This window comes from Macrosteles quadrilineatus, unplaced genomic scaffold (assembly GCF_028750875.1).
Source record: "Macrosteles quadrilineatus isolate MER2022 unplaced genomic scaffold, UCM_ALF_1.0 Scaffold_8__2_contigs__length_117827958, whole genome shotgun sequence".
NCBI classification, from domain to species: Eukaryota; Metazoa; Arthropoda; class Insecta; order Hemiptera; family Cicadellidae; genus Macrosteles; species Macrosteles quadrilineatus.
In genome coordinates this window covers 72,791,920-72,814,763 of record NW_026542601.1, presented here as the reverse complement: position 1 = coordinate 72,814,763, position 22,844 = coordinate 72,791,920, and the positions used below count along the sequence as shown (strand labels likewise).

The window sequence follows — 22,844 nt, the reverse complement described above, 5'->3', positions numbered from 1 at the left end:
AAAATGAGGGGTCACATGATAGGAACATTTGAAAATTTAGGGCTGCCCCCAAAATACCCCATTTTTTGAGAGGTGGCCCCGGCGAACAAACTTGCGGGGGCCACGGGATCTTATTGCCACCACTGATAAATATAGGAAATAAATAACATGTTAAAAATAACAGGCCATCAATAACAGGCAATAATATACTTTATGAGTTATTATGGGAAAATCACTCAATTTACAATACATTTTGAACCGTAATTTTTACATAATCTTGTATACTGTATCTTGATAGAATACAACAACTGCTGAAGGCTGTGTAAGGTTTCTAGTCTGGAAAATGTATTTTTTGTCTCTGAATGTTGTGCTCACTGAGTTGATCCAATGACCGATGGTGTTCCAGAGCAAGTTAAAACGTTCGTCTTTCATTCGAACCCAAATAGAAGTTCTTCGGGCGAATTTGAAACCCTTGAAGTTCTGATCCCTGAGGTAAGGATCATTTGCTGTAACAAATAATTAGTTTTAACATAGAAATCAGTCCAATTAAGGGTTCAAAAGATATGCGTAACACCGGTAGCTAACCTCAACTTTGCTAGACATTAGCAGCCATGTTTTTCTGATTCTGGACTGAATTTTATCAAATAACTCATTCCTTCGTTTCGCTTTGAATTTATATTGTTAAAAATTTATTCAACATATTATTTAACATATGAATTAAAAATATAATTAAACCCGCCTAAGTATATTCTTCATAGGCCCTAGCCCCATCTTGTGTGTAGTTTTTAGAAGACTAGAAGACTACCTCTAACTTGATCTAGAGTTACAAGTACTAATAGCCTAGGCCTAAGATCTAGGTCTAAGATAACTTACTCCTGAGCTACTAAGACCATAGACAAGGACTAATTTAGAACAGAGACTATCAGTATTTTTGCGTTAAATGTATGTTAGCCTAGTTATATATAAATATAGCCTAAGCTTGAATGAACATTCTACTCACACATCAGCAATGTGCCTTTGTGCACAGAAAACGTACTAGTATAACCCAGAATGCCAACCGCATGGTAAAAAGCATTAAGCGGTTTGAGAGAGCTTTGCCTGTCAATCCGTAGGCAGCGCCACCAGCGTTGCTATGCTATTGCATGGCAACGCTGGTGGCGCTGCCTACGGATTGACAGGCAAAGCTCTCTCAAACCGCTTAATGCTTTTTACCATGCTGTTGGCATTCTGGGTATATAGTAGTACGTTTTCTGTGCTTTGTGACAGCAGAAAATATTTTGCACGCACCATTGTTTTCAGGTAAATCTCTAGAGTAATTATTGTGATAAATGTGACCTTGGGAACCTAGATTCACATATCACCAGAAACTAGATTTTAGCTGAAAATAATAGTGTATTATTTCTCCGTGCTCACCAATATTAACGAAACTACGGCCATTTAAAGTCGCTTGCATTTTTGAAATACAGTAGTAGGTTAATTTGAAGTGTTTTTCTCAGGATTTGAATTTTTCAAAAACAGTGTGCAGGCGACATAAACTAACAACTCGATTCATTATTAAACTTTACCTTCCTAATCTAACCTATACCTTCAAAGGATTAAATGCAGTCACAAATTCGCATAAAGCACGGCCAACTACCCTGACATGCCTAAATAAGAACTAGGCCTACACCCAACTAAGTCTACCAGTAACTTACATCTATATATCCATAATGTGACGAAATTCCTTTTAGGCTTGATGTTGGTTGCCGATGCTAGTGTTTCCGTATCTAATGTGTGATGCAAAGATTGAGTAATGTGCTGTGAATGCTATTTCTTTATTCGTCAGTGTTCAAACTCTTCTTATGACATATAGTGCGGAATTTAATTTTTACATAGAAGTTCAATGTGTCTTGCCAATTTAGGTGGTTGTCTAAAATGATTCCAAGAAATTTTGTGGAGTTAGCTGTGGGTACTTCCAGATCTTTCCAGTTATTGTCGTTTTCTTGTCTAATTTTGTTAGACTATGCTACTCTCTTCACTTCTGAACTTGTGACAGTGTAGCAGAAGCACTAAGCAGCACAGTATGAATATATGAGTATTTTTGTTTTGTGTTCTTCTTGTAGTGTTAGTGAAGTAAGTTAACGTCAATTATATAAATTAGGTATTTAAGATACTAGGCCTATTGCCGATGATAGAATCAGAATGAGTTAATTAAACCTTCCGTCGGGCGCATTGATTTTCTAACGCCAAAGGGCGCTCATGGAAGTTACCTCCGGGAGTACAAAAACTATACAATGATGAGTAAAAATTATTTTAATAGCAATAAAACTGCAAAAAACCTTTTTAGCCTTATATGATTTATTTCACTATTACTTTTAAGTTGTATATCAAATGGAAAATGTTATAATAATAAATAAAAATACGTAAGTTAAGTGTTGTGGATAAAAAAGGTTTACTTTTTGTAGGTAGGCTACCTATACAGTACTATCGTATATTAGAAAACAAATTTTAATATTGTATGACATAAAAACATGTACATGGTCTAATAAATAATAGTTTTGTACAAGGACAACTCATTCAATCAAAGCTCTTAGACAAAAATTGCATCAGTGTATGACATAAACACCTATGGTAACCTATTATCAAAAAAGATCATTTTCATAAGGACAACATTCTTTGTCAAAGTTCTTAAGAAAAAGTTGCAATGGTGTTTGAAATAAAACACCTATTGTTTAATGCAAAAAATCATTTGTTAGAAGGACTAGGCCTACACATTTTGTCAAAGTTCTTTTTCTTGAAAAAAAAGTTTCCGAACTCACGCACCATTAGTTCTTCTTCATCCATTTTATAATATCGCTAAATAAGGTCAAACACAAGGGCGCACACGGAACTAGGCTCCGGGAAACCCGTTGCATCACAGGGCGCTCACGGGAGCTACTTCCAGTAGTTACGCGAACCACTCCCCAAGGTCGACTGACAACTGGGAAAGGGGTAAGAGTATACAAAACTGATTCCGCAAAAGAGGTTCGTGAGGTAAATCAGGCCACAGCCCTGCCAAACACATACTATGGTTTTTATAACGAAAAAAGTAGTGACCCGGAGGTAACTTCCGTGGGGTAGCGGATTTTTATCCCCCTGGAATTTTACCCCCTGGGCAAACGTGACGTCACAAACCAGGGGGTAAAATTCCGGCCGCGAACTTTTGAGTTTCGCGACATCAGCTCGATGGATTAAACGCGGAATTAAACATATATTTTCACGGTTGTGAATTTAATCAGAACACATCAAATTATAAAAACCTAGAGTGTACGGCCCGGATTTTTACCCCTGGAATTTTATCTCCCGGAATTTTACCCCCGGATTTTGACCCCTGGAATTTTACCCCCCGGAATTTTACCCCCTGGCCAGATATATAAATTAGTAAGAATGATTAATTATCTTCATTCTGTTTTAATTTAATAGTAAACATTTTATTATTAAGTAGCCTATATTAGTTTATTTGTAACATTAACTAACCGAACAGGTTTTTAATTTTAATTTTGAGATTCTAGTAATTAGGATTTGATCTTTGAAGCTAACAGTTGGTTAATATGACGTATAAACAATCAACTGAATGATAATTGTTTCGAACATTTCTTTACAAAATAAATAAATAAAGTTAGGCTACTAAATAATGAAATGTTTACAATTAATTAAAAACAGAAATAAGAAAATCAAACATTCAATTCCTAAAATCGGCCAGGGGGTAAAATCCGGGGGTAAAAATCCGGGGGTAAAACTCCAGGGGTAAAACTCCGGGGGGTGAAAATCTGGGGGTAAAAATCCGGCCCGTACATCTTCAGTTGTCTAAACGCTAGTTATATGGACGGGGGTAAAATTCCGGTTTTTATTGCTAATCTAATTAATCACGCTCTGTCTATTTTCATTAGACTTTCAAATCCGCGGGGGTAAAATTCCGGCCGCGAAGAAACTTTTGGCCACTCAGGTTACTACGTCATAGTGACGTCAGCTTTGCCCAGGGGGATAAAATTCCGGCGACCCACTTCCGTCATGCGCCCGATGGAAGGTTAAGTTCAAAAGTTGTTACAGTACCTCCAGTTGCTTGTCGTGTGGTTGAAAACTATCAGCTATAGGCTTAGTTAATCCACAGTTCATTCCACTTGTAAATGTCATCCATCCTACCTTGTTTATTGGGGACCGCGTCTCGTTGTCCCTCCGTCTCGTTGTCCCTCCGTCTACTTGTACCTCGAGGCCTAGGGACAACTAGTCGTAGGTACAACTAGACGTAGGTACAAGTAGACGGTGGCTCACCCGACTAGTTGTACCTGCAGATTTTTAGGAGGTACAACTAGACGTAGGTACAAGTAGACGTAGGTACAACTAGACGTGTATCCCACCGACAAGTAGTATCACCTAGCTTGTACGGATGCGACCAGTTGTCCCTACGACTAGTAGTCCCTACGACTAGTAGTCCCTACGACTAGTGGTCCCTCCGTCTAGTAGTCCCTACGTCTAGTTGTACCTACGCGTATTTTGCGTCCTTATAGTCTAGTTGTATCTATCCTTCAATTCGTTACCCTGTTTAATTGATTACTGCACGAGTACTTTTTAATAATACCCTTAATTAAATCAGGAACTGCAGTGTTCCTGAGTATGATTGGCAAATATTTTTCACCGCAATACGGTATTTTAGTAGTTTTACAGACGTTAATTGGAGACTGAAAGCTACGCATTGCTGTCCAGGGTCGAAATGGCAGCTATAGTTGTGATTAAAATTTTCCAGCCCTAGTACCGAAAATCGCTTATTTAATTAAAACATTTATATATATCATTAAATATACAAGCAGTATATCCCTAATGAATTGCAATAGACCGCTGCCCAGCAATTATGTATTACTATTTTTGCTGATTCCTTTAAATATTTTTTCACATAACCTTAAAGTATTTGCATTGATTAGTGTGCATATCTTATAGTTTACAATGGATTTCCCAGTGATCAATGAACAATGAAGTGTGCAACCTACTCCTCTTTATTAATGGATTTCAAAATATGAATTTACTTAAATTAGATAATAAAATTACAATAAAGTTACAATAAAATATATTTAGGTTCTATAGCTATTACAATAATCTCATTGGGCTAAGATAGTGAAATTATATTTTGGTTTAGGTTTTTTTTGATGGGCTAGGCTAGTTAACAATTTGGAGAGCAAATTATCTTAATCTAGGGGTTGGTTCGTGCCGGGTATGGAATTCTGATAGGCTGATTAACTTAATTTATACAGTACTAATATAGGCTAAATAATATGAGATAGGCTAATAATGAGAATTAAAAAATTTAGGCTATAAGTTCTTAATTTGAAAGTCACTTGAATTTAGTCAATTCACAATGTGGTAGTTGGAAATTGATGATGAGTTTTTTTAAGTGTTAATTGAGGTTGATATTACCAATTTTGTTGAATAGTGATTTTCTTCTTTCTTTATGTCTCTTTATATTCAATATTTATATGTATTCTGAATGTTAATTTTCAATTTTGGATATTTAAATCACTGGAGACTTGGCTCCCACATCCATCTCTCTCTATATCTTCCACCACAATCCATTTTCTTCCTTTTCTTTTGCTTTCCTTCCAACAATTACTTCACACCTGGACACTGGACAGTACAAAAGAAATATTTCCTACCTAGACACTATTTAATTTTAGAATGGTATTTTTGAATATAGTTTTTCTTCTTCACTAATTTATATTTCATTAAATTTAAATATTCTTTTTGAAAATACAGTAATTAATAAATATTAAAAGTAATTTAGCTACAATTCACATATGAGTACATTCATGTTTTATCTCAAGTGTACAATGAAGTTGAGGTCCAGCGGTTGAAAAATCGATAAAAACTATGCAATGTACTACACATACTTCTCCATTTAACATACACTGTAAATAATAAATGTGATTGGAATATTTTTCATTTGTTTTGATTTTATTTTCATAATTAGTTGTTATTTCGTCACCAGCATAGCAACCCGCTAAACCCATGTTAGTTTTAAACATTTGTAATTCTTTTTTTTATGTCTTTTTAGCCTATTTTAATTTATAAAGGCATTCTGTAGATCGACAGGAAAATACATTTCCACCGATATGCGGATATTTTCTCTGTGATGTTCACGAGCTGATAAAAAGGTTGTAAAGAAATATGCTTGCCTACATTATTGATTTATTTTCTCAATTTTGTATAGTTTGGTGAAAAACAGCAATCGTACCACGGACCGATTTCATCTTCGTCTCGAACTTAAAAATGATCCCGAGCTGAAAAAAAGCCATTTTCGGCCCTAGGTACGAAATATACTCTTAAACTATCGTAGGATCGGTGAATACTAAACTCTATCTTGGAATTGCATACACTCGCTCCTATCTTTAAGTTTACGTTGTTGCCATACAATAAATGTATAAATAAACACAAAAATTCACAAGTTTTGTTGTAAGTACCTATATCATGTATAAATAAAAACATACAATAGCATCATGTGTAAGTGTATTCTGTAAAACTTTAAACAAATATTAGTAATATAGTTGATTCAGGAACACGCCATGAAAAGCTATTTCTGAGAAAATTGAACGAAATACCTGTTGTAAAATGCAGCTAAAGACATCTGCTACACGATGAACAGCTATTTCTGAGAAAGGTGAACGAAATACCTGTTGTAAAATGCAGCTAAAGACATCTGCTACAACGTATTTGACTTATTGTTTAATATAAACAAAACCATATAGATTCAGTACTTGGAAAGGCAAAGGAAATATTTTGTAAACAGCGTACAGAATGTCCCGTTAATCCCCACACGTTACTCAGAATGGACTTCATTTGCAAATTCTTAGAGTTTCCTTTCACAACAATCCATTCCAGTTATTGGGGTGTTGGGTCAGCCCTCTATCGCGTAGTTGCGAGAAAGTGATTGACCTCCAATCAACCTAAATATTGTTTTGATTTTACGTAGTACTGTGGTAGTTGCTAAAAAAAAAAAACTCTTTCACTCACAGTATTAAACATTTTAAAAAAATGTTGATTATATCAAACTGTTATGAACAGTGTGATTTTTTTATTAATAACATAAGCTTTTAGTTGAGTATTTTAAACTCCTTGAATGACAAAAGTTTTAATGTAAAACAGATCTATAATCTGATGTACGCTGCCCAACAAAGACGTTATTTATTTATTAGTTTTGAAATAATTCCTGGTAATACACATAGCTTAAAAATTAGTAGATTTCGAGAAACAGGTACACTACATTATAATACAAACAAAACGTAAATAACACTTAGATTTTCAATCCATTACTGATTTTATACTGATTTTAAGTCTAAATCTACACAGGCAACGTAACTTATGAAATACTCTTAGTTTATGAAGGCTTGGTATAAAAAGTCTTGTAAAGTGCCATTCTTGTGTTTTCTCTGGTTAGGAAACTAGCCTTAATATTTAGTTGTTTATGATATAAGCGGTCTGATTCATACCTACAGTGTATTTCAGGTTTTGGACTGGCTAGGCCTATATACAAATATGCATGAGTGTTCGATGTCATCATGAGCGTTGGAATGTTTACCTAAAAAAATGTCGTAGTAGAGGGTGATAGTGTAAATCATAGCTGTTCCCTGGTCCATCGGCCGGTGCCTCGAGGGGTAATGACCGACGGACTAGAGATAGAGCTGATGACTCATCCGGTCATGTGAACATCGATATATTAACTAATACTATTTAATAGTAACTAGGTGAAACCCGTCGAAATCGATGGTTACTTTCAAGGATTACGTTAATTCACCTAACTGCGATAAATTGGATGAAATATAGGCTACATATTTTTAGCATTTAGCATTGTTTAAAGAATAATAAGTGTAAAAACAATATTGATATTAATTGCGTTAGTCGCCGAATTCGGTTGATCATTCAATGAATAAAATATTCCTCTTACCGTACGTCATCGGAGTTATTATTAGTATGTTATCTGGTATTTCTTCCTTTGGAAGAACCTTTAAATAGTATTAAAATCGTATTGGCGGATCTTTTGTAGTTAAACACTTCCGTGATTTCATCAGTGTAATATGATTTTATTTGAAAAGAAAACTTTTTTTGGGAAGACATATTCAAAGGGAGGTATATCCGTTACAGTGTAAGTTTGATTTTTCCTTCGTCACGTCGCGTCAGTTCATATCTTACTTCTGTGCCAACGAATGCACCCTCTAGCTTACTTTTGAGAAATTCATTTTGAGGTTACTGTTGAAGCTGGAATTTCTTGACATGGGGGATGTCAGTTAGTTGTCTCAGCCTTATCAATAACATAAAGTTGTCAATATAATCTCTCTACGGAATGTTAGGTGTAGTGTAATACTTGAAGTGAAGTTGGATTTTATTCTTGAACTGTTAGGGGCCTCCTAGTTCATACGGCCTTTTGACTTTATTGGCAGCAAATAATGCAAATGACATAGCAATGGGACATTTCCAAAAACAAAAAATACTGTAAATTGGCTGTTACGTATACATTGACGTTTAAATATTGTTAATCAACTTATTTTATAAAGGATTATGTGATCTAGTTTAAATGGAATATGACCTTTCTGTAATGACAGTAGCTGCATAAATAGTATTTTCCCTCATCTGTACCATATCTTACAGCCAACATGTCGTGTTATTTTCAATAATGTTACCAACCCAGTGCGCCAAAGTCCATAATATAGGCAGGTGCAAATAATTTGTCAAGATGGGTACCATTTTAGGCAATGTTTCTATGTTTGGATTTTATTGGACATGATAAGAGCAGATATTTGTACATAAATATTTGATATGTGTAGAATAATATGATAAAATGTAGGCAAAAGTGGTGAAAAAGGCAGACACCATCCAGTACAATAGATATAAGATAGTTCAATAAGAAATAATTTATGAATTGCTGTGATAAAAGGATTTTGCACTGATTTCGTAATGGAATGTTACATTGCAAAACATGGCTAAAAAATAAGAAAAACAATTTTGAAATAAGAAAATAACATTAACTCCGTTGTTTGAAATACAATTTAAAAATAAACAGCTGTTTCATTAAAAAGTATTATTCACATGGCCAAAATGTAAACAACTCTGTGGAGGGTTAGTTTTGAATTTCAAAAAAAAACTGGGACCCTAAACTAAATTTATGGCTTCGACATTCCCTAGTTCTCAAAATTATCTTTCTTTCAACACAAAAATCACGAAAATCCGTCGAGTGGTTGATTCAGAATCGTGAAATAAAAAAACACTGTTTCGTTTTAATATTATAGATGCCGCCAGTACGATGAAGAACTGTGAGTGGCTGGACGCGAACATGACCGCTTGCATCAACCTCTCAATTGAACATTTGATGGGTACATAGTGGTAATACCACAGTTGTGATAGTCCAATCTCGGACAAATGAACGTTAAATGTTTACATTGTAGTGGCTTACATATTTTTAAGCAAGAAAAGACTGGCCGATACAGTTAAGTTTTTACTCTTCGTTGCCATAAATGAAAGGTTCGTTTACCTCATTTGTGCAATCCACCATACCTTCAGGTTCTTATTGGAAACTCCCGATCTGAAAATAGGACTGTGAGACTTATATCCAGAAATTATTTGGATAAAGTTCGTCAATTCAATTCTGACTTTACCATGGTCAGCTCCGAAGCTCATTAAGATGAGAAACAGTTTTAAAATCCGTGACACGTTTTACCACCGAGTGGGTCCTCTAATTCCTCAAGAAGGTGATGATCCTGAATACGCACAGATATATAAGTAAGTACGAGAATGTCACTAGAACCCAAAGGAGAATTAAGCACAATTCAAAAAAAAATGCAATGAAAAAATATGCGGGAACTAGGGTCACAATGCTAACCCATTTGCAAATCTTTGAAGACTGTGGCAGACATTATGTAGGGACGAGAGCTCCGAGGAGTCAAGTGAGATTCTTGTGTACATAATAAGAGACAGAAGAAGTGTCTTCCCTTGCTACAATGGCGCTAACTGTGTAGATGTCGCAGCAATTTTTAAAGCTGAAAACAAAGCACCACCTGGCAAAATAAAACGTATAGTTTTTTCCAACACTAATAATGTTAAACGCGAATCCATTCTAGATCTGTTGTTAGATCCACTTGCTTACCCTCTTATGTTCCCAACCGGAGACTTGGGTTGGGGCCCCTAATTTAAACACGCCTAAAACAGAACACATCAAAGAAATAATTTAACAATGCAAGAATAAGAGTAGCTATGGTCAGCGTCAAGAGAGGAATTGAGCTACATTAAATGAAAAGCTTACTTTACAGTGTGTGGTTGACATCTACGTGCTCATAGAGTGTACCCGCCTACTATATATAAGAGATAACCAGAGCAGTATGAATGAGAGTGAATGTAAATTTAAATATTGTAGATTTCTACTTTTATATTTTTACCATCATAATATTTTTATATTTCTATAATCAGTCATATAAATTATTTTAGAGTGACTCTTTGATTAAGGTTGACTGTTTTGTTTATATTATTTGTTTATTTTTTTAATACAAGTTTCAGTTTTGCTCGATTTCGAGCAACGGATTATCTAGTATAAATTATTACTAGAGGTTAAAATACCTTATAATACGTCAGTGTGACTTTTTGATCACACTGACGGATTATAAGGTATTTTAACCTCTAGTAATAATTAAATATATTACCTTTGGACTACTTATTTGCCAGCCAATTCTGCAATGTAGCCTACTGTACACAATATAAAACCAGGAATAACCTTACTTATAATAATTCAGACTTTTTAGTTAGTCTTACAATGTTGAAATCATTATTTAACTGTGCAATTTACAAACTTGTGTATTTTTTGTAAATTAGTTAAACACGTGATAAGTAGTAGAATCATAGGAGATGGCTCAAATCAAAGGAATTTAACATAGAATAGCTGAAAAAATAATGAAGTTTTTTCTTATAACTTGAAGGTTATTTTTGTGTTGAAGGAATGTTTAACATGAAATAACCACATTGACTAAAAAATAAACGATTCAGGATTTAATGAAAAACTTTTGCTTTGTTTTAATTTCAAAACATATGTTCAAGATTTATTCAATTTTTTTATATTTTATTTTATCAATTTTAATTTTTGATTAATTTATTGTGGTGTTTAATCAATTATTGTATAAAGGGATAAACCTCAACGGCCACTCTTGGAAATCAACCTGGGAATAAAGATGAAATAGGTTCGTTCAGGACAGGCAGTATATTTGTTCATTAATCATCAAGTAAGTACTATGACAAGTTCCAATGGGCGTAAACACATAATTTTTTAGAGGAGATTTTAACCAGGTACTGCAAAAAAGGTTCAAATAATATAGCCCAGCATGTACGGTGGTAAAGGAAGCATCCATATATAACAGTAAAACCTAGAGGTAGTTTCCGTTTCTTAAAACCAACCAAAAATATGCATGTCGAAGATTCTGATGAAAAGTAATTAATTGTTTTTTAACTGGGTAATGGAAACCTAACCAGTCGCAAAATAGTTAGGAATCAGCCGTTGAATAGGCCCCTTTTTGATAGAATATTTAAAATCAATCGCACCTTTACCACCACAGGAGTACCACCACATAATCTTACACTAGGCTAATAGTAGTTTTTATGTTCATCAGAAACAAATCTAGCGATACGTTTGGTCAATGGGATGCTTTTACTTTACACTAATTTTGTTAAACCTTTCCAAAAGGAGCATAAACGTAGAAATAATAACTTCGTAGGGATGCTAATTTAGCGGTTTTGTAGTAGTTTAACGGTTTAGTAGTTTTAACTACTATTACAACTAGCCGCAGGTACAAGTAGGCGTAGGTACAACTAGTCGTAGGTACAAGTAGTCGTAGGTACAAGTAGTCGTAGGTACAAGTAGTCGTAGGTACAAGTAGTCGTAGGTACAAGTAGACGCAGACGTATGAGGTACAAGTAGACGGTGACGTTCCCGACTAGTTGTACCTGTAGATTTTTAAGAGGTACAACTAGACGTAGAGACAACTAGACGTAGGTACAACTAGACGTCCGCACCATCGTCAAGTTGTCTCTACAGCTTTGGACGGGGTACAACTAGACGCCTGTCACCAAAATGCAGCAGGTACAACTAGACGCCGGTACAAGTAGACATCGCCCCTGTTTATTGTTATGTTGTATGTATTTATGGCTATTTCTTGAGAAATATTCATCAGCGGTGAAAACTAATGGTATATTTGGATTCAGGAGGTAAATAAACTATAAAGTAAGATAGGCTATCAAAATTAAAAATTTGTTGCGATGCACCTATAGTAAATAAATACCTCTTCTCTCTTCAGTTTTAGTTGACCGCAAGCAGACAAGAATGTAGGCCTAAATAAAATACATCGAAACTTTAAACTATCTTAGTTAATATTCGTGACCTCTGAGAATTTTGTACCGATATTTTAAGGTTAAAAGTGAGTCTAATACTCTAATAGTTATTTTAATCACTTAGAATTAACGTTATAAAGTATCTGGCGAGGAAATATCGTAGCCTAACAAATAGGTCAGGCCTAGTCAATTTATAAAAGCAAACAAAACTTTAAGCGGCCGTAATTCCGTTAAAATTTGTGAGCGCGGAAAAATTTTTGCACCATTATTTTTAACTAAAAATCTAGTTTCTGGTGATATATAAATCTATATAGGTTCCCATGGTCACGTTAATCGCAATAAATACCAAAACTAGTTTCAGGTGATATATGAATTAGTTTAGATTCTCATGGTCACCTTATTATGCATAATAACCCCATTCTCTATTCCCATAGCAGTTACAAGCCTCCTACAGCTCATACGTGTGGCCGAGTGCGCCAATACTTGCTTGGTACTTGTGGGAGCGGCGGGCAGAACTTGGCGGCAAGCACATTGTTGAGCTCGGTGCAGGCACTGGGCTACCTGGTGTTGTAGCTGCTAAACTTGGTGCAAGCGTCACCTTAACAGAGAGCGCTTCTTTGCCTTGTAGTCTACAGCATTTACGCAGAGTCTGTGAGCTTAACGGTCTGCAAAGCAATCAGGTTAGTCTGATTTAACTTTTCAGTGTAAACTAATTATCTAAGAAATTATTGAAACTTTTCTGTTTATTCTTATAGATGGTAAGATGGTATCAAGTCACAATATAAGTTTGAATTATGTTGTGCAGATTGAGTTGTAACTTTAGCCTAATTGAAATATGTGCTGAATTTTTGGTTCAAGTTAGTTAAGTTGGGCTACTTGGCTAGTTTTGTTTTCACATTGTTACATCATCCGGTTGTGCAGCGTTGTTTTTGGCACGCCGAATGCCTTCAAAGCAGCAGACAAAGTCTTCCCACATCTTATGGCTTCCACCGATTTCACCACTTCTTCTGCCGAGTATTTCCTCCGGTGGATTTGGAATGGTTGACATTCTCTGTGAACAAAACAAAAACATTCTTGTAGGTTTTTAAAACTTACAAGTAATATAAACGGCGTTTATAACATAAAAATACGAGGTAATTTTGATTCTAAAACCTAAACCTTGTAATTGGCCTAAAACCGAATATTTTGCTCAGTATGGTTTACGAATATATCTTTGACCAAACAAAAATAACTTGAGGCTCAATTTGATTTTTGTTTCCGATTTTTTCTATAAATGTAAAAACGTAGCACATTTGGACGATTTTTAACAGTATAAATATGTGTTAAAGACTTTAGGAAAGTTAGGCCTATCAGCCAAATACCGAACACGTTTTTCAGGCATTTCGTTCTCGGCAAAATCTAATCTATGCTTGTTCGGATTTTGGCTGTTGTTTTTTGCCTATAAATATGAACATTGATCACACTTTTAATGTTTCCTTAAGGAAAAAATAAATTCCATAGGTTTAAAACATAAAACTAGTATCCAGCCGAATACTGAACACTGCTTTCAGTATTTGGACAATTGATGTTTTTTCTGGTCCAAATACCGAACGGGCTTAAATTAAGGTTAGAGATCTACAATTAGTATGTATTTTGGCAGTGACAAATTCATTAGCCATCAAATCACTCCTGAAAGTCCCTAACACTCCCATCATTGATGACGACGAGTTAATGATAGCAAATTCATTGTTTTTAACATGCCATCTTTGATATTAAACAACAAATCAATCATAGTAAATTGTTATTAAACTAATACATAAAAATATTCACTTTCCTATATATATTTAGTATAACTTATGGAACTTACCTTATTCCTTACACCAGATGCTAAAATCACTAACGAAAACCGACAACAGCAGAACAGCGGCTGAATAAACGCAGTGTATACCAACTGCTGAACTGTCAACTGAGCAACTTATACGTCGTGTGTTAAACTTAAGGGTTCACAACACTATTCAAACAATCGATACGGTAGTACTATTGGTGTAGATACTATTACAAGTGTTTTAATTCAGCTTGCTCGTTAATTGGGGGGCAGTCAGTATTTGGGTGTTTTACGTTGCAACTAGACTACTGTATGCGTGTAAAATGTTGTTCAAACTTTGTTTTATGCAGGTGCGTGTAGTCGGTCTGACCTGGGGTTTGTTCCTGGCCAACACCTTTACTCTCGGTCCTATAGATCTCATCATCGGTTCTGATTGTTTCTACGAGCCGTCAGTGTTTGAGGACATCATCGTCACTGTCGCTTTCTTACTAGAAGCAAGCCCTCACGCAAGGTTCTACTGCACTTACCAGGAGAGGAGTGCTGACTGGTCCATTGGTAAGTCTGATTGTTGAAATTGTAAGTCTTTACCTTAAAACCTAAGTAGGTAAGTTTTTACGTAAAATACCTGAAAAAACTATCCAAGTCTTAGTCACAAGTTAGCCCAAGTCTCCACTTTTAAAAATTATTTTTACCCCCCTTAACTTCCAATAATTATCAAACTGTGAAGCTAAGTTGGTTACTCTTATGTTATTGTTGTTATGTTAACATTCGCTTAAAGGTCTGTTGGTAATTTTTCCCTATGAAACGCTATTGAAATTAGACTTGATTTGTTTTGATAATTTCAGAGCATCTTCTACATAAGTGGAGTTTACGTTGTGAACAGATTCCACTAAACAACCTCGGAGTTGAGTCTGGAATTGATGTCAACGATTTGATGAAAGCTCATACCATCCATTTGCTAGAGATTACTAAGAGTTGAGAAATAAAAAGTTTACAATGAGCTACCTAAGAATCTTTGTCTCCAATCTGCCATGGACTGTCGGCCATGGGGAATTACGCAGGTAATAATAAACATATGCATGCCATGTCTCTGTGACGAACAAAACCTACAAAATCAATAAACACAACAATTGTAATAACAATAATGTGATTTATCAATCACAATTCAAAATTGTCTGTTTCCATCTATTTTTGTTAGCAACAAAAGCCTGCTGTTGTTTTTTATAGTTGCTCACGGGCCACGACGTTGAATGCTAAACGTTGTTTCAAATCATAGCCATACACGCTGTACACACGGCACATGGGAGCGTTGCAACGCGCGTCCTAGAAACACAGTCAAATGAGTGCGTACACACTACACAATACACATGCAGATACAGCGCCAGTGCTTCGGCCGCCACACGTTGAGTGACGCCCCTCCTCTCCCCGAATCATCATTACCTACGCGGCGATAAAAATAGACTTGTCCATTGGAGCATCAACCTGACAAAACAATATTTACTACTAACCCCTTCGCTTAAACTTATTTTTACACCTAACCGGGCCAAAAAATGAATTATTTCTTTGCAATTTTACACAATTTACAATATTTTTACCTGCACTCAGAATTTTGTATTTGTAGGCTATATCAAATACTGTTATTTTCAATCAGAATTGAATGTAGATTTAAAAAAAACATTTTATTGGTTAAAAGTATTTTTATAATTTTTTTATATACCATATAATACAAAATAAAAAATTGTTTTCCTTTTTTTAAAAATTGTTGACTATAAAAGTTAAAAATATCTTACTGTTCTGCCTTAAAACACTGATTGACATGTTGTAGACTCAAAAAGATATCAAGCAAAGTTCAACTTAGTATGATATGTCTTGAAACATTCGGGTAGGTGAAGCGCAACAAGGCACATTTCGCACTCCCACCGACTGTCACACACACTTCCCTTGTGCACTACAAACTTTGCAGCGTCTTGATGGGTTTTGCATCACTTCATTAGGTGGGATTTGTCTTGGAAAATGACCCCAAGAAGCTGCTTGAAGCCGTAGAGGGGTTTCAGACGCTGATGGCCGCCCTCTTCGTTTGTAGGCCTGTAGTTGTCTGGTCTGGAACACTTGCTCCGTGAATTTATTTTTGAACTCAGCAAATCCTATCTTCTTCTGGGTGATTTTTTTAAAACAACATAAGAGTTGAAGAGAGCTATGTCCAATATAAAAAAAAAATCTTCTTATACCCTTTAGCATATCTCCTCATTGTAGGAAAAGAAGCGAGCTGTTGGTCTTCTCGGTCGATACCGCCCATCGAGCTGTTGTAATAGAGGACGGGTTCAGGCTTGGTTATCACCTCACCGCTGACTCTGTCTCTCTTTTCAGTTGTTTTTTTTGTCTCCCTTACTGTGGAAAGTAGACAAGAGACACACTTCTTTCTTGTCATGGCTAAACCCAACTTCATACTCACCGACATCAAGTTTTTCACTTTTGAAACTGTCAGGCATATTTGTCCTCCAAGAGTTCACCGTCCCAATCACATTGAAACCAATATGTTTCAATCTATAGTAGGGGAGAGGTGAGGAATGCCAGTTGTCAATTGTGAGGGTATGACCATTTCAATGACTATGGCCTCGCTCACCAAAAGGTCATCATCCTCAGCAGTGTCTCCACCCCCTTCTTCCACTGTTTCACCTTGTTTCACTTCAGCCCCGGTGTATATTTTAAATTTTGTACAGTATCCACTGCTTGACTCACAACATTTGTAAAATTTGATCTCGAACCTGGCTCTTTTCTTGGGGTTGAATTGCACATACCCCAACCTCCCACGAAATTTCATCAAGCTCTTGTCTACTGCAATGTTTTAATCGGCCAAATATAACCGTGAAAACTTTTGATTCATATAATCAATGACATACCTCAGTTTCCACAGTTTGTCATTCTGGGGCTTATTTTTATTATCACAAATATGAAACATTGTTGATAAGAGCAAAAACCTATGAAAAGGCATAGCTATTCGAAAAAACAGAGTCTCGGTAGTAGCAGTAGGGGCCCAATACGATTGAATGGTCCTTTTCTTCACAAGTGACATCAAAACACATAGACTGTAAAAACATGCCATTTCATCAGGAGTTGTTTCAAACCATTCAGAGAGTAACTGTTTATCTTTACCTCTTGCATTATTTTTTGCAATCGTCTCTTCGGCGTATTTGTTTATTTCTGTAGCAAACATGTTGCCAACAAAAATCATCCTCGACAAACGCGTTGAATACTTCAACTTCAGATGGAGAAGGACCTAAATTTCTGGCTAAGCTTGCCCTGACACCAGGACAGCCTGTCCCCCCCCCCGGATCAGGCCCCCCTCTAAAACAGAATCCTGGCTAAGCCACTGCACCTATCCATTACAAAATCCTTAAAAACCCTGGTGTAAAGCCATCTTTATCAAATATGTAAAATTCTATGTTTGGAACTTATTACTTAGGATTTTTCAGGTGTATTTCAATGTAAGGTCTACAGGATAAAGGAATATACAGGGTGAATAAAAAGTCAAGACCCCCCCATCTAATATTTTTCCAAGTAAATATACAGAGATATCCTTTTGGGGGTCGTGCAATCTTAGCAGGAAGTTTCTTTTTATGATTTTGAAATTTTTGAGTGTCCCCCCAAAAGGGGGGATTTGGGGGGTACCTTAAATATTTTAAATGTAAACCCCCTTCAAGTGACACCTCATTTTAAAGTGTTTACAAAAACTTAAAGAATGGTGAAAACTAGAGGTCGCTATCTCTTCTCTGTCCAAAATGGTAGCCCGTCAAATGTTGTGAAAAATCAATGGTAAAATTGGTTCGTAATTGTAATATTGGCTACCATTTTGGATAGAGAAGAGATAGCGAACTCTGGTTTTCACCATTCTTTAAGTTTTTGTAAACACTTCAAAATGAAGTGTGACTAAATGGGGGTTAACGTTTAAAATTTTTGAGTGTCCCCCCAAAAGGGGGGATTTGGGGGGTAACTCAAACATTTTAAATGTAAACCCCCTTCAAGTGACACCTCATTTTGAAGTGTTTACAAAAACTTAAAGAATGGTGAAAACCAGAGTTCGCTATCTCTTTTCTATCCAAAATGGTAGCCAATATTACCATTACGAACCAATATTAACCATTGATTTTCACAACATTTGACGGGCTACCATTTTCATTAGAGAAGAGATAGCGACCTCTAGTTTTCACCATTCTTTAAGTTTTTGTAAACACTTTAAAATGAGGTGTCACTTGAAGGGGGTTTACATTTAAAATGTTTGAGTTACCCCCCAAATCCCCCTTTTTGGGGGGACACTCAAAAATTTCAAAATCATAAAATGAAACTTCCTGCTAAGCTTGCACGACCCCCAAAAGGATATCTCTGTATATTTACTTGGAAAAATATTAGATGGGGGGGTCTTGACTTTTTATTCACCCTGTATGAAAGTTCATATATTAATGACTTTGAGCCTTTTAAATATTGCACAAACAATGTTTTTCAGATATTTCAAAGAGTTTGGCCGAGTGATCAAGTCTACTGTAGTATTTGATAAATCCACCGGAACTTCAAAAGGGTTTGGTTTTGTCACATTCAATGATGCCAAAGCTTGGGACAACGTAAGCAACCAGCAGATACACAAAATTGAAGGCTGGAGAGTAAACGTGGAGAAATCCACCAATGTTGGAAAGAACTTTTGAGTGTTGCGGGACTAGTTTGTGATTAGTGTCTGTAGTTTTGTGTGCTAATAACCTAAACCATAAAAAACTTAGTGATATGGCTGAGGCCGAATTTGAAACGGACCTTAAAGACGATTTTTCAAGTGCAGCAAAATTTCTTGAATCAATTGTTGGTGAATTGAGTTCTGCACAGTTGTTGGAGTTCTACTCATACTATAAACAGGTAGGTGTTTACTTCGCCAGCTGTTAGTTTAGGTTGATGCTCTTGATTTAACAAGAACCTTTATAACAGGGATTAATTACACAGTACCGGTAACCTACTAATTACTGTTCATAATTATGAGAAAATTGTCTTTGAGGTCTTGCTTGGATATTGTTTACATAATTCTCTCATTGACTTTGACTTGAGAAGTGCATTGCCCCTTGGAAACAGTTTTATTCTTCTAAGAAATTCCAGTAAGTATTATCTAAGGTGAAGATATTAAACTCGTATTCTTTTTTTAAGCCATCTTGATATAGCTAGAGGTCTTAACGGTTAATCTCTATTTGATATCCTTATAATAATTGAGATTTGTGTACCTAGCCTACCTATATTTTCTTAGAAGTGAAATGTCTTTTCTTCTTCTAAATTGTGAGACTTTTTAACTGTGAACAGTATTACCTCAACAATAATAAACAATAGTTAATAAATTATAATGGAACACAATGTAGAAGATGCAAAATTTGTTTTAGAATTTAATGGAAAGCATATAATTCAAACATGGTGATGAAAATTATTGACAGTTATCATTGACGCTAATTTGTATCCTTTGGTAATAAATATGGTTGCATCAGGTTTTTACTTTAATCCAGCAGGAGAATCAGCCACGAGCAAGATATTTTGCTTCCATGATACAACCTTTTATACAGCCCAGCTGATATCGATTTAATTATTTTATTATCTGCTTGTGTGTACTTTTGTACGTTATTTATGCTTGCTAATCGTAAGTCACCTGATAGTTATGTCCCTCTCAATTCATTCTTTTAAAACAAATCCGATCTAAAACATTCTTTTTGATAAACGTTTCTGAAATAGTATTGTTTGGATTTAAAAAAAATTGGAAATTCAAAAACTAATTAATTTTTCAGGCCACTGCCGGAAGATGTAACTCATCTCGCCCAAGCTGGTTCAACCAAACGGCTCGACAAAAATGGGACGCATGGAACGCCTTGAAGGACATGCCTACGGAGGAGGCAATGAGGCGTTACATCGCACTGCTAACACAAGTACACCCAGAGTGGCGCGAGAGGGGAGGTGGCGGTGGCGGGGGGTGGGTGAACGTCAGCAGCATGGCTAACGAGGAGGTGCAACTTACGGAGGGAGAGAAGAAACTGAACGACTGGGTGAGGGAGGGTGATAAGGATAAGGTGAGTACACTCGTGACACTTGATGGGAATGCGACGTTATCAGTTGTAGGGCTTGCTTGTAGATTTGTTTGAGATCATTGCTGTTGATTAGATCCAAAGTAAAATAATAGCAATATCCTAATGATGCCGAGTAATGATGCATTCAAAGACAAAGACACTCTAGGCCTTTTGGTTCACGGTGTCCAGCAAATTACTCATAGTACCTAGACTAGCTTTAAATTGAGAGATGTGTTTGTTTTGGTGATATACAGTGATATGCGATGTCTAATGTCTATTGTAGGTAACACATAACTAAGTGTGTTGTTCAATGTAGTCATGTAGTAAAACTAATCATACAAATGAGCAGTGGTTTATAGGGCATGTTATGGGTTTCATAACATTATTGAGCTATTCTGGGTATAAAAAATTAAAGAGAGAGAGAGAGAGAAGATGAGAAGACAAGTATTAGGCCTTTATATTTTAAGGAATGGGAGACAAAATTACATCAGTAGAGACTTACACAAAAGTGAATATAGAACAAAACACAAGAGTCTACATTTTAAGGGCTTTTAGGGTAGCAAGATTGCCTGGATTGGAAAGGGTCCTTCCTGGTACAAGAAAGACCAAAAATTACGCTTACACAAACATTAGAATACATTCTTGTCAGAAATGTATCTCTCTTCTCACCTCAAAACTACCTTTGTTGAAAATGCTGTCAGTGAGTGGTAAAATGAGCAAATTTTTGTTAGCCTAATCCAGATGTTGATAAAATGTTTACTCCAGTAAAAGCTCAAAAATTATGGACTTGAATTTTCTAATTCCTTAACTCTACTATCATTAGCAAAAAACAAACAATAATTAACTAATTCTACTAAATATATCAGTCGTAATACTTTATCATATGCAAATTTCCTTGACTTTCCGTTTTTACTATTCCCAGTTTTAATATAACCATCTTATTATTTCTTCCAAAATCTTTTTAATTTTTACTTAATATAAAAGTGGCGTCATGAAGAGGAGGGTTCCAATAGTAGTTCTTAATATTCATGAATTTGTCTTGCATGTTACTACTCTTTGGGAAAACTGGGACTCCTACGTAAATTTTATATTATTTTGGAATACTCCACAAATAAAAAAAAACACTCTGGGGATTCCAAATATGAAAGCAAAGACAGTTGATAGTAGATTATTGGAAGACAGGTCATTCTAAACATCGGCCAATCGCCGGTGTTGCTGCGATCGTTGGGGACAATTAGGAAAGACGCTGGGTCCGCAATCAAATTTTCTCCCGGGTGATTCTGTGGTCGTAGGAGACAATCAGTGGTAACGCAGAAGCAATAGCCTAAATGCTCACATGTGTTGTCGCAATTACAGTAGATGATTACTTAGTGTTGCTGAGACTGCAAGATATGCTCGTGGGTGTTGCCGCAGTCGCAGCAGTAAAGCCATCTACATTAAAACTATTATAAATATGTTAGAATCTTATTCCTCGGAAGGTTTAAGTAAAAGTGCCTACAAGCTAATGAATAAAATGAAATAATAATACTATTTCAATCTCGCAATTTCGAAAGTACATAATTTTTAAATACAACAATTCAATGATCTTATTTCTTAAAACAAATATTTTAAAAGCTTCACTAATAAAGTATTTCCACAAATAATGAAATATCCCTTCTGTAATCATAGTGCCAATCTTTTAATTCATAGTTAAGTTTTGCAGTGTAATGAAGCTTATAGGAGGATTCTGATAGTATTACTTAATATTCAGTGATTTGTCTAAAACTCTCCTGGAAAAGTGTCTTATTAACCAGATTTACTAAACACCCAGTTAAATGAAAAACAATTTTGTCAAATCTAAATTTTGCAGGTTAGATTGCATGCGAAGAATGACAATATCAACGCCTTAGACTCTGAAGGCCTTGGTCCAGTGCACTGGGCAGCGGACCGAGGGAACCTGGACATGCTGCGGTTCCTGGTTATTGATCTACAAGCTGACAAAGAACTGAGGGATGCAGATAGTCAGACTCCCCTTCACTACGCCTCGTCGTGTGGACATTCCGAACTGGTGGAGTGGCTGGTCGCTCAGGGAGCAAACACAATGGCCAAAGACTCTGATGGATCAACTCCTTGTGACGTAGCAGCCGACGAACATGTTAGAAGTTTGTTAGAATAGTTCTTGTTGGATTTGTGTATTAAATATTATTTACTAGGGATTTGATTATTGGTTTCCTGCACCCAACATGTATCGTAATTAACTTTAAATATGTCCAAGGGATATTAAATATCCGATAAATAAACAAATAAATTTGATTTGTGCCACATTTTATTAGTGTGTTCCGAATGAATGGATATGAATAATCATATCCCTCACCTAATTTAAGGCAGTCCAAACACTTACTCACGGTTAGGAAAACTTGGCATATTTAAGATAAGAACTTTATCTTAAAGGTAAAAAAAAATTATACAGACCCCCCCCCCCTCTCTGTTAATTATAGTCATTGATCAGTGGTCAATGATCACAATTAAATCATGCTCATGTTGTTAGATTCAAGAGCAAAAGAAGTTTAAGCAATGTGCTTGATTTCTGCGCACACCTAACATGTAACGATCATTCTACCTACATCTTCTATGGA

General features: G+C 35.7%; 2 protein-coding genes across 2 annotated transcripts; both read left to right on the top strand.

Moving 5' to 3' along the window:
* Positions 1 to 351: 351 nt before the first annotated feature.
* LOC129001710 (histone-arginine methyltransferase METTL23-like) lies at positions 352 to 18,786 on the top strand. Its single transcript, XM_054429105.1, has 5 exons — positions 352 to 471; positions 12,780 to 13,025; positions 14,500 to 14,704; positions 14,995 to 15,210; positions 18,651 to 18,786. The coding sequence occupies exons 1-4, from the start codon at positions 367 to 369 to the stop codon at positions 15,126 to 15,128; spliced, it is 690 nt and encodes a 229-aa protein (XP_054285080.1). The 5' UTR covers positions 352 to 366; the 3' UTR covers positions 15,129 to 15,210; positions 18,651 to 18,786.
* Positions 18,787 to 18,910: 124 nt separating this feature from the next.
* On the top strand, positions 18,911 to 22,424 carry LOC129001709 (acyl-CoA-binding domain-containing protein 6-like). Its single transcript, XM_054429103.1, has 3 exons — positions 18,911 to 19,048; positions 19,954 to 20,232; positions 22,079 to 22,424. Exons 1-3 carry the CDS (start codon positions 18,923 to 18,925, stop codon positions 22,382 to 22,384), a joined length of 711 nt encoding a protein of 236 aa, XP_054285078.1. The 5' UTR covers positions 18,911 to 18,922; the 3' UTR covers positions 22,385 to 22,424.
* The last annotated feature ends 420 nt before the right edge of the window (positions 22,425 to 22,844 follow it).

What these genes read in the sequence shown, in the direction of transcription:
- LOC129001709 (XM_054429103.1), top strand. Translation starts at nt 18,923, where the DNA reads ATGGCTGAGGCCGAATTTGAAACGGACCTTAAAGACGATTTTTCAAGT. An exon ending in TCTACTCATACTATAAACAG is followed by an intron (nt 19,049 to 19,953) that starts GTAGGTGTTTAC and finishes TTAATTTTTCAG; the next exon opens with GCCACTGCCGGAAGATGTAA. An exon ending in GGGAGGGTGATAAGGATAAG is followed by an intron (nt 20,233 to 22,078) that starts GTGAGTACACTC and finishes TAAATTTTGCAG; the next exon opens with GTTAGATTGCATGCGAAGAA.
- LOC129001710 (XM_054429105.1), top strand. Translation starts at nt 367, where the DNA reads ATGACCGATGGTGTTCCAGAGCAAGTTAAAACGTTCGTCTTTCATTCG. An exon ending in TTGAAGTTCTGATCCCTGAG is followed by an intron (nt 472 to 12,779) that starts GTAAGGATCATT and finishes CTATTCCCATAG; the next exon opens with CAGTTACAAGCCTCCTACAG. An exon ending in GAGTGCTGACTGGTCCATTG is followed by an intron (nt 14,705 to 14,994) that starts GTAAGTCTGATT and finishes TGATAATTTCAG; the next exon opens with AGCATCTTCTACATAAGTGG.